Raw genomic sequence first — 16,313 nt, forward strand, 5'->3', positions numbered from 1 at the left:
TTTGAACAATGTCTTTATGTGATACAAAAAGAAAAAAAAAGATCTCCAGACTAGACTGCCACAAAGAGTTGGTTATGAATAATTGTTTCCTCTTAAAATAGCAGCGGATATTTAACAATGTGAAACTTTTCTCTTTTTTTTAACATTAACAATTTAAATCATACCCTTCTCACTGGTTAATCGTTTTAATTCAGAAACTAGCACAGATGGACTTCTGGCCACTGGTCTGTACAGTCTACACGTATCCATTTAAAGGCAAGACGAGTTTCACTTGTTTTCATTCTGTCAACAGAACAACAGTGTGATGTTCAAAAACATGCCTGTTTAAAAACCTGTGGAGTGCACAGCTGATTGCGGATAAGACAAAAAAAAAAAAAAACAACAGAAAAAGCACTTCGTATCGGACGGTTTATCAGCCGCTGATAAAATCAGCCTACCTCTACTTGAAGCGCTGAATGATTAACCACTTACTCAACTGCAGCTCATTTACTGAACCAATAAACACTTCTTCTGTATTAGGCTTTTTAATTCCCTAGGAGCCCTGGCAGATAAAAGCAAAACTAATGTCTTTAGCATTTCTCAAAAGTGATCATGAAAACAAAAATAAATCCGAATGAAAAATAAATTACAGTAATGCTCCTGTTCCATGTTATAAATAATTTCTCATTCTGCTAAACAAACCTGGATTTCCTCATGATGCCAGTTTTTGAGTCTCCTTAAACTGATACATGTATTGGTCAGACAGATTCAGACAAGAAAGGACAGCCAGCGTTCCAAGGCTGAGTCACTAAGTGAATGAATATTAGAAGGGGTGATGTCTGAAAGGGTGCAGTGCTTATACTCTGCAGTTTGATTCTTAATATAGGAAAATGGTGAAGAAAAATAAAAAAATCCCCACCAAGATCTCATTTCTTAATGAGCTGCCATATACAGACACTAGAAAGTACAGAATGCTATGTAAATGTATTCCTCATTAAAACTTATGTCAACAGGATAACGGAACAGAAAGTCCAAAAAAATCTGGATTTGCTTAAAATGCTCTGTCTGGCTTTATTAGAGATCCATCTGGAGGATTAACACTGACCCTGCTGTGCTGCTCCTGTCACGCCGTTTCTAACAGAGCTCTTCACACTGACCTGAACTCCATAAACAGTGCAGACACACTTACATGAAGCTACAGGACATCAAAATCCAAAGCCACAACTGGTCATGGCCGAGGTTCAGAACCGATGCATTAAAACCCAATGCAGTCGAAGCTCATCCAGACAGAAAGCTGGAATTCAAGAAATGTATCCACCTCTGCCCTGTTCCACTTATGACAGAGGTGGAAGAAAGGCATTTAAATCCCAGGACCAAGAGATGAGGAGAAGAAGATGATGATGATGATGATGATGATGATGATGAAGAGGAGGAAGCAGCAGAGTCTTCCCTGATTCCCATGATTCCACTCCTTCTCACAGCCATCTGCAGCTCTACAGCTGCTTCACTGAACCTCTGAGGTCTGGGACCTACAGATGGTTCACAACAGTGGTCTGCCTAAATATATTATCATGTACAACACCGACTGGCTTCACCTTGAAATCATCGCTGGTGTTTCATAAGAGCACGGGCCCGGCGTGTGGGTGCAGGTAATTTCACCTTGACTTGTGATCCTCAGGTGAGTGCTGCCCTGTGTACCATGATGATGAATAATGTATGTCTTTCATGTCCACAGTCAAAACGCATGCAGAAAGCCCAGTGCACACATGCAAGCTCTCGGTGTTCTTTTGAAGGTTCTCTTATAAGCAAGTGCTCTGGAAGCATCACTGTGCACTTACGCTTTTTTATTTTTTTTCTCCTTTCTCCCCCTCTCAATCTGAAATGCAATGGAGCATTTTTGTTCAAGTGTCCTCTGAGGATGCTGATGTTCCTTCAGTAAAATTATTTTTAAGACACGGGGCTTTTCTCAAAGAAACACAGGCCATGAAAATTCGCAAAAAGCCTCTTTCACGGTAGAAAAATTATTTGCGGCGTCTACAAGAACTCTCGACGCAGACACACAAAATGTCTGAGACTAAAGCGATCCATCATTACTTGACCTCATCAAGTAATCTGGGCATAACATGAGTCGAAGAAGGAGATGAAAAACACAGGTATCTAAAATGTAGGTCCTGTTTTTCCATTCCTGTGGGTTATACAACATCAGGTAAAGCGTTGTCATGGTGCAGGCTTTTCGGAATCTGATGTCTTATGTATAGGTTTAGAGTGAGGGGGAAGCAGTAAAAACATGCTTTGGTACATTTCTCGGTTTTTGGGTCATGGCTTCGCACCGCAAAACAGCAAAAAGACACACATACCATTTTTTATGGTTTCATAAAAAAAAATTAAATATTTAAACAGATAAGAAAAAAAAAATAGACATATCAAAAATGTTTTTCCTGTTTAAGGATGCGTGATAACAATATTTGACTGTGATGCCACTACTGGAAATTGCAATCACATCGATAAGAATTCTTCAATACTTTCTCTGTATCTCAGGCACAAAAGGTAAACCTCAAGGCATAGTCAATGAGTAAAGTTAAAACCAATCCAAATGGTCAATTAAATGATCAAGAATTATCCAGATTATGAAACAGGGCAGTTTAAAGTGCTGAAAATATTAAGGAAACATTCATTATCTTAGGTTTAATATTGATGAGTTTGAATTCTAACCATTAAAACATGATGATACCAGCTGAGAAGGGCTTCTGAATATTTCTGCAAAAGGTAATGGCGGTCTGTTGGCAACAAGATGGAGATTTCTCTTTCAGGAAGATAGTTTTAGAGTGACACATTCCATTGTAATGCAAATTGATAATGATCCCCCTGCAGCAAAGAAAATTACTATTAATTTGTGTTGGTGTTGTGAAAGGCTGCTGTTGAAAATTGCTCGGGCACCTGAGATCTCAGAGGCAACATAAATTGTGACCATCGTTTTCCTGAAGCTCTTTAAAAACAATGCTATGGAAACTGGCAAGTTGCTAGGAAACAGACAGGAGTCTGGTGTTAAAAAAAAAAATAAAAAAAAAACATTTCTGTGTATTAAAAATTTTCCTCGCTGAGTCAATATGTCTTGTTGGGTGAAAAGCGCCCATATGATTGCGGCTAGAATACAACTTAAATTGACAACCAAAGAATCTCACATACTGTGAAACGAACTGACAAAAAGACATTGATTAGAGGGAAAATGGGCCAAAGTCCATGAGATTTTGATTGGAAAATTGATCTGCAGGGTCAAAAGCAAAACTTGTGGCTAGACTGGTAGAAATAAAGTGTGAAATAGACTCATCTCCTGCAAAAAGCTATTCTGCAGAGCAATAATTTGAGAAAACAGCCTTCTTTGATGCATAACCTTCTGTGAGTTTCATTCAGGTCATTTAAATGAAGTAAAACCACTTGGAGATTTTCGTACTGCAAGAATTTAAGTTTGTACAAGTTGCCTGATCAATACCGGGGTTAATAGAATAAAAATATTAAAATAAATGTGCCATCACTGCTGCGGAGAACCTGTAATTTCTGACCATTTATTTCCACTATGCTGAGTAAATGAGTAATGATATGGCTGTGACCTTAGAGGAGATAATGGATATTTTTGCACAGAGCACCTGCTTGCCAAGATGTTTGTGTCATTAACGCATTATGTCCAGCTGGCCACTCAGTCACAAGCTTGACTTCTACCCTCCTTTGCCTCAGTGTAAAACCAGCGATTATTACAAAAGAATGCCCCTCGAGTATATAAGTGTGAACTGAAGGAACTTTTTTTTTTTTTACCAAAGAATGCCCTTCTTTTGTTTTTTTCACCTCATCTGAGATAGGCTTACGAGAAGTAAAAGGTGTTCAGTTCTCAAATAGATGGCCAGAGACAGGCAGGCTGAAACCAGACCAAGAACATGGCACATGAGTTGAGAAGTCATGACTGGGGGGCAAAAACGATCTGAAAGCAGGTTTTTCAAAGGTTTTATGGAGTGATGAAATACGAGGAACTCTTTAAGAACCAGATGGGGCTGTGGTTCCATCAGTACCAGCCATAAAGCTCCACTTGACTCAGATGATAGTGAGGTGAAAGAAAGGTACTTGTATCGGCTGGCATTTCACTAAAACATGAGCTAGTTGGACATTTTCATTTTAAAGAAGGATGCAAAATCAACTCCCAAGCTTGCCATCTGTTTTTAGAAGTAACCTTCAAGCAGAAGGATACTTCAGATAAAGATCAAGATGACCATGGTTTTTATGCAGTGCAATGCTTCGTCACTTGCATTGAAGTACTGCACTTTAAGGCTCGCAGTAAAAGTCTTAAATGTTAAATAATAATGACATGGCTCCCTTCTTCATCTGATCTAAAGTCTACTGAGAACCTGTGGAGGATTCTTAAACAGGAGTTTGATGGAAAAAGAGAAGAGTCCAGCTCTGTGAACAGCATCTGTTGCCGCCCAAAAAGTTTATTGTCAAAAGCTCAAGAAGATGTCAAACTTCAAGAATGGAAGGGTCATGATGAAAATTGAAAAAAAAGGAGTGGCTAATCTGGTCAGGGTGTTTTTTTACGTCAGAAGTGTGTTTTGCAAACTTTTAAATATTTTTTGTTGTTCTATCTTTAGTACATAAGAATAAAGACACGGAATGGGAAAATCTTCATTTATAATTAAGCTACAAAGTAATTATGCACAGTAATAGTTGTACACAAATATTCTCCCTGGAAAGCTAAAAACCCACTTCTACTTTCTGAAATATTAATGTCTGAAGTTTAATAGTTTTGCTAGCACAGTAATTGTTCAATAATTAAATGTATCCTCTAAAATACAATTTGCCTAATAAGTATTACAGACAAGTGTTTCTGTGAATATCATTTCACTCAGCAAGTGACCAGACAAAAGTTTGTCTTCAATTAAAGTAAATGGCAAGAGGCGCATTCCTATTTTAACAGCTGCTCTATTATAAAATAATAATAATAATAATAATAACAATAATAATAAAATTAGCAGTATAAATAATCCCCTGAATTTCCAATGCAGTGTTTTACAAACAAACACTATAAAAAAAACTGCTCAACATGTTAACCACTTTATGTCTAGCGGGTTGTGAGAACACATAACAGAAGACACGAATAGTAGTAAACATCTTGGATCAATGTCAAAAAGCAACTTTAAACAGGCTCATTCCAAAGAATTTAAGTCTAATCCGACATACTTTTACAATTTAATTGCAGAAGACGATCAGGCAGATGAAGTGTTTAAGCTGTGAGAGGATCAACCCTCAGCTTAGGTTTGACTGAATCATCATCAGTCCCTGTATCTAAGTTATCATCCATCATATGAATGGTTACAATTACGCTGCTTCGGTGACTGCTTTAGGTCAGAATTGATTATTCACACAACCTACACAGTATTCTTTCAAACCTTTGCTTTAGCAAAGTTGGTTTGTTGTAAATGTATGTTATATCCAGTTAAATACCAATTTACAACAAAATACAAAACAAACAGAAACATTGATTGAGGTATTTTGTTTCAAAAGGGATGGATTGTATTTTGCCTGAGTATGATTATCTGGGTTTTAGATTATATTATTAATTCAGTGAGAAACCAAAGTACTGAAGTTATAACTAAAGGCAAAGTTTCAAGCTATCTGCATGGAAGAGAAAAGGCATACATGCAAGAAGAGGATATAAAAATATATACATTACAAAAATCTCTATACCATGTCAGTAGATGAAATACCAGTGGAACAAAATATGCCCTAATTTATTCAACCCAGATAACAACTGTGAAAATGTGAAGTTCTCTGCAACTTTTCTGTGCAGATCCTTAAATCTGTTGGAAACTGTCTTGACGGTAGCTTTTAATCCTCGCCCCTGTTGCCACCTTCCTGCTCTCGTCAGCTTTACAAAGAAGGCACAGTTCTTTTTGAACAAGACACAGTGAGAGCTGATCAACTGAGAGTGACTTCTTCCTGACACGGCGTTCCAACTTCCTGAAGCCAGAGGAACCATTACCCTCTTGTCTGCATTAACTCTAAATTGTCTTCTTCTCCATTTTTTCCATTTTGCTGGGATTGTTTTACACTTCTGTCTTCACGCTGTCATTGTTACACATGAAATGGAGCAAAGTATTGTACTACAGATAAAATAAAAGCCTTCATAGTAAGAATAAAAACCCTGATTTATGTCAAAAAATGTGCTCTTAATAAAAACATATGCAAAGTGTTCTCAACACCTGAACACTGCATGCGTCTAGCTCTTTACCTGTCAAACATTCAGCCATTATTTCCTCTAAACTTCTTGGCAAACATTTCAGTTACAAGAGAAAAACATATTTCAGTCAGAGTAAACACTCCCTCCCTCTTTGTAAAGGAGTTAGATACGATTTTTTTTAAAAGTTCAGGTCTAATTCTTTGTTTTCCAATCATATAAAAACGTTCGCCTGCAACATATCCACAGAATCTGCTGATTAGTGAATGTATTCCCTCTCAGTCGCATGCATCTTTCAGCTTGACACATCCTCCTACTCATGGAAGCTGGTACCGTGGTTCTGAAAGCAGAAGCTGTTTCAAAGAATGCCCAAAAACAAACAAAGAAAACCTAAAAAAATTTTGGTCAAATGACTGATTTCTCAGACTCTCGACACCTTCATTATATTGTGACTCTATAATTCTTCATATATAATGAGCATATATTTACAGTCTTAAACACAATGAAGCAGTGAAAAACTATAGCTCAATCTTCTACAGCTAGATGTAAGATTAGTGGGTCAGAAAAATATATATTTTTAAGAAAGGCAACTAATTCCAAGTTATCTCAACACGTTTGTTTTAGTCATTACGGATGACGTGGCTCTGATGGCTTCTTCAGGCCATGACCTCCAGCTCTGGATAGGTTTGCTGCTTAGTGTGAGGTGGCCCAAATGAGAGTAAATTATTTTATGCATGAGCCCATGGTTCTGGACTGGAAAAAGGTGAATGGTCCCCTAGTGGTTAGGGGTTTGTCTCTGCCTCAAGTGGACAAGGTTAAGAATCAGGGGGTCTTGTTCAAGAGTGATGGCAGGATGAAGGAGAAGATGCAGAGAGATGGATTGGAGCTTTACCTTCAGTAACGCAGGCACTTTTACAGTCTTTTGTGGTAGAGATAGAGCAGAGGCAAAACGCAAAGTTCCAGATTTCCCAATCATAATCAGGCTATAAAAAAAATAGCTCAGCTATCTCTTCTTCTTTTGTCTCAGAAAAATGATAACTCAAGGTTGGTCACGCAGTACGTAGCGTAGGACCCTTGAAGGCGAGGCTCAATACCACCTACCACCAGGAGGTGTTGCCCTGCTACAGACTTAGCCAAGTCAGTGGAAACACGATTACTTCAGAGTGGAGCGAGGCCAGGTAGAGTAGAGCAAGAAGTAGAGCCAGTGGAAGGGGCACATGTTCTAACCCTCACTTACTGTATAGTCATGAGATATGGATCATGAGCAAAAGAATAAGATCCTGGATACAAGAGGCTGAGATGAACTTCCTCCTGAGGGTGGCTAGACTTGGGCTTAGAGCTGAGTCTTCATATCGAAAGGAATCAGTTGAGGTGGCTCTGGAATCTGATCAGGACACCCCTGGGCTTCTCCTTAGGGAGGATTTCCAGACACGTCCCACTAAGAGAAAACTCTGGGGCTACATAAGTCCACAATTACCTGGAGGACTGATGTATCCTGCCTGACCTTAGAACGCAAATGTATGCATAAAGTGACTTGTTTTTGACATTGGGATCCCCCATAATGAGCTGGAGGATGCTGCTGGAGACAGGGATGTCTAGTGTTCCCTTCCTGGTCCTGTTGCTCCTGTGACCCGATCCCAGATAAGCAGAGGGCAGACGGACAGACGGAAGGATAGGCAGATGCTACGCATGGTGGAACCCTGGACATCGCTGGTGAATGTCATACAGACAGTGACATGTCGTGGTTTTTCTTGAGTGTAGGGACACGAAGGGGTTAGGGTTATTTAATCAATATGCTTAATATAATTAAATAACCCAATGAAATACTTATTTATATACCACATGACAAAATGTGAAGAGGTTCAAGGGAAACAATACTTTTGCAAGACAACTGGTTGCACCAACCACACCTTTCCTTTAGACTCATTCAGTCACCTTATATGCCAATACTACGAACTCTTACAAAATAAATATTCATTTCACACTCTGTGAAACAATTTCTGCTATGCAGCATCCTATTAATTGCATGTTTTTTTTTAAACTTAATTTAATTAGTTTTGACTCCTGCCTCTTATGTTACACCCACGTTGTACTTAATACACAGATAGCCAGCACATAAACTATACTGTGTTTAATTAGGGTTTAGCAGAAGCTAAATAAAGGGTAATGCTTCCAACAAGGTAATGAGTAAAGGAAGAAACCCATTAACTTTTGGAGCGGATCAGGACTTCTTTCATTAAAAGTGCAAAACAGAGCCCTTGTCTAAATGGAAGTTACACCAAGTGTTCTTGTTTTGTTTATGTACAGAGAAGCAGAATAATTTGTAAAAGATAATGTTATACAATCAAAGGTAGCCACTATCCGTCCATTAGTCGTATCTCACACTCTTTCAGTCAATACCTTGTCATTAATGTCTGCAGACTCGCCTGCTGCATTTTAGCATGGTTGAAATAAAATCAAGACATTAATAAATGTGTTTAAACATCCCCGCTATATGTAGCCATACCAATTATTTTTTTCTGGCTTGGATTCAGATTTTAATGATTCTCTTAAGAATATCTTTAAAAGTAATTCAAAACAAAATCCTAAGCACAGTATGTAATGACATTACAGCTTTATAAACAAATTCAAGTTTTTTAAAACAATTTGTTTTTTAATTTTAATTTATTCAAAAACAGGATTTTTTTTTTTGTATTTACTTTATCTCTCGGGTTTTTTTATCCAAGATATGGCCTATCAATATATATATGGCATACTTCCTTAGAACGACAGTGGACAGTATATATGTTTGTTTGTGATAACAACCAACTCCTACTTCACTTTTAAGATCTGAACTTCCATTCGGGTTTTATTATACACTTGTCGTTTTAACTCATCATTTCTCATTAGCAACTCTGATTGCATTCCAGCTCTGTGAATTATCATTTGGGAAAGCACTGAGGCACTATTTGAGTCATTAACTTTTCACTGCACTAATAATCTTCTGATAACAACAACAAGCAATAACATGTACAGAAAGCCAATTCTTTAAACAGGTGAAAGACAGACTATTTTGTACGGGTGACTTCCTCCTGTCAGAGGTCTGAGTGTTTCAAATGGAAAGAAACACCAATCAGTGACAATAATGTCGCCGCTGACAAGTAAAGTGCATTACTGATTATATTATTAATATCAAATGCCAGGCGAGGAATGTTTGGGATCTGTTACTTTAGTAAGATTAGACCTTATGTGTCATTTTGTATTATTGAACATGACTCGGCCGGTGAGAAAGGTTTTCCTTAAGGTAGAAAAAACTCCCAACACCAATCCATCCTACAAATTTCCAGTATTAAAATCCAAAAAATGTGTGCTGGATATGTCCAGCACACATATCACTAGGGCCCAAAGAATCTGCTGCTAACATTCTTTGGAAGATTCTACTAGACCCCATAGAGGTTCCTTGTCAATTCCCCAACAAGTTTCAGCAGTTGCATCAGCATTAGTGGAAGATATACAATGTTAGCCTGGTGGCTCTAAATCTAGAGCAGGCAGTAATGCCTCGGCCTGGATGGGCAACAAATCCATAATAACCTTTCAGCGTGCTGTAATTTAAGTGGTCTGAGAGGAAACCAGGCTTTGGCGCCTCCTTTTGGCACTGGTTCAGGCTCTGGGAAATTTAGAACCATGCTCGACTGGTCACTGGTCATTTATGCCCACAAGGTGCTACCAAATTACCTGCATGAGTTAGTGCCCACTGTTACGACAGAGCACTCACTCACGCAGACTCGTTTCAGAAAGCACAAATTTCACTCTGTGCAAAGCAAATGCAGAAAGCTGTGGCTTGAATAGCCAACAACGTTTGGCTTGTTATGATAAATATATGAAAGTTGTAAAGCCGACTGTGAACATTTCATGATGAAATAGTCAAAGGTCATGCCCAGAGTGATAATCTTATTGTACTTAACAAAGTTTCTTGTAATCGCTGAAAGAGATACTCGTACAGATAATTCAGTAATTTAGCACAAATAACTTGATTTAAAAAAAAGTGCATTTTAAACCCATCTTTGTACTGCAGCGCCCCCTTCACTACCTATCACAACTTGGCCATTAGTTAGATGAATAAATTACCATAATAAAGCTCACTGGTGTGATGTAAATTTACACATTTATGTTTTCATGGCTGATGTACTGTAATTAGCGTTTGGCATGGGCACAAGTACATGCTATGTCTTGCATGAGTTAATGTTTGTTCTTTGTATAATTTGCTCTTACTGGTAATAAATGATAATCAAAACTAGAAAACAATGTCCTGCATTAAGAAACTGAGTTTGTACCAGTCCTTCATGTTTGCTATGGCAGAATAAACCTGTGAGGACGTCTTTGATGGTGTGAGTGTAGTGACCCTGTACTGTGAAAAGAAGCGGTAAGAAACTTACCCTCAGGTGCGTCTGCATCACATATTTTTGTAGTGCTAACAGTAGTATTTCCAAGCACTGGATCAGTTGAGGATGCCTGACTCGAACAGAAAAAAAAAATGTGTTGGTGATTTGAAAAACATAGCAACTACTTCATGCAGAATAACAAAAATATTTTCAAGTATTTTTGTCCAGACAATTTGACAAGTCTTATAATGGTGAAATAGAAATATCCGGATCACTCTTATCTAAACAGAGGAATACTGATTACTGCTTTTTGGGTGTTAAGAAGAAGTTTGGATCTTATTTGCATAGTAAATGCAACTTAATACTAACCAGCATGCTTCCAAAAAACAGAGGGATTTACTTAGTGACATACTAAATGATCAGACAAACTATAAATTGCATTAAATGCTAATAATGACTTCATCTTTATTATTTTGTGCTTTTGTAGAGCTTGCAAAAGGAGCTTGGATAGCAAATAACATTTACTGCAGCTACCAACAAGCTCTACTATGTCACCATTTTGAATTTCTAGATTGGATTGGTGAGAAATTGCCACTCTTAACACATACAATTTTTTCAGTTGAAAACCTAATAATTACAACTTTTGAGTGGTCTGAGTGGCCTTTAATCGGTCATGTAGTGCCAGTAAATATTTTATTTCTGCCTTTTTTTCTTTTTGACACAAAAGTCATATTCCGGTTATAAATCTGCTTGCTGAGGCTACTTTACTTTTACTTTGTCCTAAAAAAGTCATGGTAACTTAGGGTAGTGTAAATACAACTTAGCCTTGGAAATTGTTGCTTACACTCAGAGTCCTGGCACAGCAAAAAAAGAAATTAATTAGAAGTCCAGTGGTAAAAACAAATGAACAGGTAGGAATAAAATGTGTTCGACCTGTAAAGCTAGTTTTAAATTCATTCTCGTCTTTCAGTAGGAGAGATAATGCTTTAGCAAAACAATGCCATGGTTTATTTAAATTGTGCTGCTTAAAGGATGTTTTTAGAAAGAACACACACATAGCTCTGCATTAAATCCAAATGTAGACACCCACACAAAAAGCACAGCGCTACAACACACAAAGGGTATACTGTCAAACAACAAATCCGCACAGCAAAAAGCTACATTGTCAGACAGATAGAAAGAATTTAAAAAGAACAAGAGTATAAAAGGCTGGCTGTTGGCCTATAGAGACCAAATTGCTGCCTACACAGTGCTGGACCACAGTGGTTTAAACCCACTGGTACCGACACTGTTAGAAACCCACACTAGGAGCTAGATCTCAGCAGGGAGACCAAAAAACATAGTAAGACATGGGAAATTACATGAATTGTTTTTCCTCACCTGCGCAAGATATTTCTGGCTCCCATACATGACATACTGTGGGGCCAGACTGTAGATCATGTAGCTGGTGTGGAGAACAATCAACAGCAGAATCATGCAGAGGAAGAGGAGAGCCTGGGGACGTGTTCTCTTTGGTCTTATTTTGTACAGCTACGAAGAAAAACACAGGAATGTGCTGTTCACCGTTTATTCTGGTGGAAGCAGCTATACCAGAATTTCTAACTTAGGACTGAAGCCTTGGAAAGAAAAAAAACGCTCTATACTCTGTAGAAATAGGATGGAGAAAATTATAATTTATAAGTATCAACATTGCTTTTATTTAACAAATGTTTGACGCTATTATTAATGTTGAAAACTGAAAATTGAGTACTGATTAAAAGAAGCATCAGCTTCACTAAAACTTTTTTTTTTAAAACTAGTCTGCAACAGTAATAAATTTATTATTTTTGTAAAACAGATATTTTTTTAATTTACACAGATACGTACATTAGAGGGAAAAACATCAGTTGAGTCACTATTATTAAAAAGGAAAAGCTAAGCAAATTAAATAACTCAAAACAGGATCCTTTTAATATTAATGTATTCTATAAAGCCCAATTAATTGATTTCTGCTATTAAAATGCCAAAGGCAGAGGTGCTGCAGCCCCAGCGGTATGACTGTCCTGGGACAGTTCGTCTCCCACTGTCCTTGCACTCCAATACTTGCAAAGTCAGCAACCTAATATTAAAAACAGTTGAAACCAGATATTTACAAAGTATGTCCCAATGAGTATCATTTGTCAGAATAAACCTTTGAACATGTATTAAGCATACTTCTCATTGAGATGTCATCCTAATTTTAAATAGCATGTTCTCATTAACTGCAAGAGAAAAATCATCATAATTAACAGAAATAAAGATTTTCAGATATCCATCTATGTGTATGTATGTTTTTATTTTTCACACTAGTAGCAAAACCCTTTTTACTGGATCTGCTCACAAAGCCTTGCATCGCCTCTGCTCCTCAAATATGAAATAAGGAATACATGTTAAAAGTTGTGTTAAAACATGCATCAACATCTAACTAGGCAATGTGAAGCAAGATTGTGAGTGTCAGAGGAGGCTCCTAATGCTTATTTTATTCAGTCTCACACAAGACAAATGAACTCCTTGTGTCTTAGTACACATAGTTGGGAAATGTAGCCTCCAAAAAGAGACGCAAAAAGCCAAAATTTTCTCTGGAGGTAGTTGGAGGCTGATGATAGCATCCATTGCAGTTCAGCTGTTAGTGAGGACAGGAAAATCTGGTGTGGCATTCTTAACGAAGCTATGTAGAAATGATGACATGACACAACCGCTGGCAGTGCTGTCACAATCTCTTTTGAGATGGGTTTAATATTTATCAGAGATCTTTAATACAACATTACCATATTTATTAAGGTAACACAGAAAAGTATCTTTAGCTTACCCTTATCCAGAAGAACCAGATGCCCATGTTACGAATGCCAGCCATGGATGTCAGCACAAAGTACACTGTAATGACTGTAATTAGGATGTAATCCAATGGAAAAACCTGTAATACCAGGAACAGAGATCAGCTTCATGTACATAAAAAACAAACAAACAAACAAAAAAAAAAAAAAACTAACAATAACTCTACCATCAATAATGCTTATGTAACTCTAATAATAAAAAAAAAACATATATGCTAAATATTGTGCTTCATTAAAACCACTGAATAGCAATTACAAAGTTGGGCAACTGTAAATGTTCAGACTTAACCTACAACCTGACCGCTACATATTTAACAACCCACTCTTGTTGTGGAGCACTTAATATCTTAAACACCATAGTCATACTAAGCACTCGTCTTAGACATTTAATCAATGCCGCTATCTGTGAAGCGATTCTTTATTGGCCTGAGCTGTCTGTCATTTTTTTTTTTTCTGCAAAACCTGCAGTAGAATACTAATTACAGCAGAGCGTTTTCTATTGCATGCTTATGTCCACTGGCTAAAACCGAGAGGAAATAGAAGAAGACAGTGATTTGATTTTCTATCAATCCAACACTTCAATCAAGCATTATTTACTACGCAAGACTTTTGACCTTCACACACAAACACATGCATGCACACAAAAAACAAACAAACAAAATCAGGTGATGATCAAAATATGATGATTTTTAGCTTCGCTGGACAAGATCAATAACTGCCTGATTTGAATCTCCAAAATCCTTCTTTTTTTCTTTTCATATTAATGAACACACTATAAGTCTGCCAAGCTATAGCTACTGAGGGAAGACGATACAATGATACTTGTTTTCAATATTATGGAGGACATGTAAGAAGCTACTTAACAAGAAACTAGTGTCTAGGTCTAAGACATGCTAGGACGAGTCTGCCATACTTTCATACTGAAAAAGAGAAAGACAAAGCAAGACTCTGCGCAGCAAATGTACTTTGTTTTTACTTTTAAACTGGGATGAAAGATGATGGATTAGGAAATGCTGAAAGGCTTTTGGAAGCTTCTCAAGTTATGTAAGGACATTATCTAGATTATGCAGAGTGTGACCGCTGGTTTTATAATGAGAGCCACCCTAACCAACCACAGATTCAAATGTGAATTTTGTGGTAAGTTTTCTCTTTATTTTAAAAAATTGCTCTAACATAAACAGTGAATAGAAGGAAAGAATATAAGGGGGGAAAAAAAACAAAAAAATATCTGCAATGCAGTTTTGTACATTTCCTGATAATATAGTTTATAAAGAAAAATAGAAATCAATAAAATAGTGTTTGTCAGCTCCAACTTTTACAAAACATACATTACTGTAAAATGGGTTTTGTTTTATTTCCACAGATAAAATGTTGCTGTTGGCTGCAGATTGGTCAACAGACTCCAATTTTAATCAATTCACTTTCCATATGCCCCTCCTTTGCTGCAAGATTCTGACATAATTTTTAAAAAAATATTACTCACCCATTATATAATTAACCGTGATAAAGCTTAAATTAGGTTTTATTTGAGATTATTGTGATAAAAAAACAAGAAATACTGGCTTTAAGCCCATCTTAACTGAGTACAATCATCTCTATGACATAAAACTTCAAAGAATACTTACAGGTTGTAAAGCCAGCAGAAGTTCATTGAGAGGATTGGTTAGGTTGGTGCCAAAGATGATGAACCCATAGCTAATGCCAGCAGAGTGAAGTGCTTTGTCCAGACTGAACACAGCAAAATACGGGATTTCATTTTTGAAATGATGTGTAAAACAATACAAAAACAAGAATTGTGCAGCTCCTTTTTCATGGCTCCTGTTCATTTTGGAATAGTTACAATGTAAAGAGTCAGATTCTGTAAAACAATCACTTACTTTGAAATAAACAGGGAAATAGTGAAGAGCAGTGCAACCAGGATGAAGAAAACCCCAAGTATTATCTGCAAAGAAATGACAGTCAACATGTTTAATAAATAACCAAGGGGAAAAAATGAGCACTCATTCAGACCCTTTGTGAACCTTGGTAAAAGAAAAACAACTATTGTGCACACTTGTGCCAGGTCAAAGAGAGACCATATGGCATGTAGAGCCTCAGATTGGCACTGGTGCCCATGGCAACAGTGGGGAAATGTTGGCACAGCTATTTGAAAGGATTGGTCAGGTAGAAAGGTTGCAACCACAGAGGGAAAAGGTTGGCAAAAGCCAAATATATAATACATTCTGCAAACTGACAATTTGAGCTTTTAATGTTATATAATAAGGATATTCATCATCAATAAATGATCAAATTATGCAGAAAAGGCACATATGAAATGTAATACAGGAGCTTCATTAACATGTTTACTAATCTGTTATTCATCTATAAATCATCTAAATTACTGACATTCCTGATACTTCACTCAACATGTCATGGGAAAATTAGTAAGTTATCCGTTTTCTAACTTAACTATGTCACGTGATTCACAAATGTATCAGCATTACCATTGGTATAATGTGATGTTATTCACCTGATACGAAAGGGCAAAAAAATATATACAAATAAAATACAATATACCGTATTTTCCACACTATAAGGTGCACCGGATTATAAGGCGCACCTTCAATGAATGGCCTATTTTAAAACTTTTTTCATATATAAGGAGCACCGCATTATAAGGCGCATAGAATAGACGCTACAGTTAGGGTATGACACCCGTCCAATATTGAACCGATACGGGACTCGATTTGTTCCGTACTCTACAAATGTGGATGTGTAATAATAAAGAAGTGGTCCCCGAGTACTTTATATAGTAGGCTGCCCCAGTCATTGTTTCACTCACGGTGTTGGTGTTGCGATATTGTGCCCAACTGCTTTCTGGGTAACACAGACCAACCGACACGCTGCCGCCGCCCCCCAGGC

The 16,313-nt window shown here is 37.2% G+C and overlaps 1 protein-coding gene across 1 annotated transcript in view; it reads right to left on the bottom strand.

The window, feature by feature from the left end:
• lmbrd1 (LMBR1 domain containing 1) overlaps positions 1-16,313 on the bottom strand; it is a 53,941-nt gene that overhangs the window by 3,569 nt on the left and 34,059 nt on the right. Inside the window, exons 10-14 of the mRNA XM_008429860.2 lie at positions 15,290-15,354; positions 15,038-15,140; positions 13,388-13,492; positions 11,941-12,090; positions 10,615-10,690 (exon numbers count right to left, since the gene is read on the bottom strand). Of these exons, the coding sequence (XP_008428082.1) occupies positions 10,615-10,690; positions 11,941-12,090; positions 13,388-13,492; positions 15,038-15,140; positions 15,290-15,354 (499 nt within the window). The remainder of the gene's footprint in view (positions 1-10,614; positions 10,691-11,940; positions 12,091-13,387; positions 13,493-15,037; positions 15,141-15,289; positions 15,355-16,313) is intronic.

The sequence above is a fragment of the Poecilia reticulata genome, chromosome 15, assembly GCF_904066995.2.
Source record: "Poecilia reticulata chromosome 15, P_reticulata-male-v2, whole genome shotgun sequence".
Taxonomy (NCBI): Eukaryota; Metazoa; Chordata; class Actinopteri; order Cyprinodontiformes; family Poeciliidae; genus Poecilia; species Poecilia reticulata.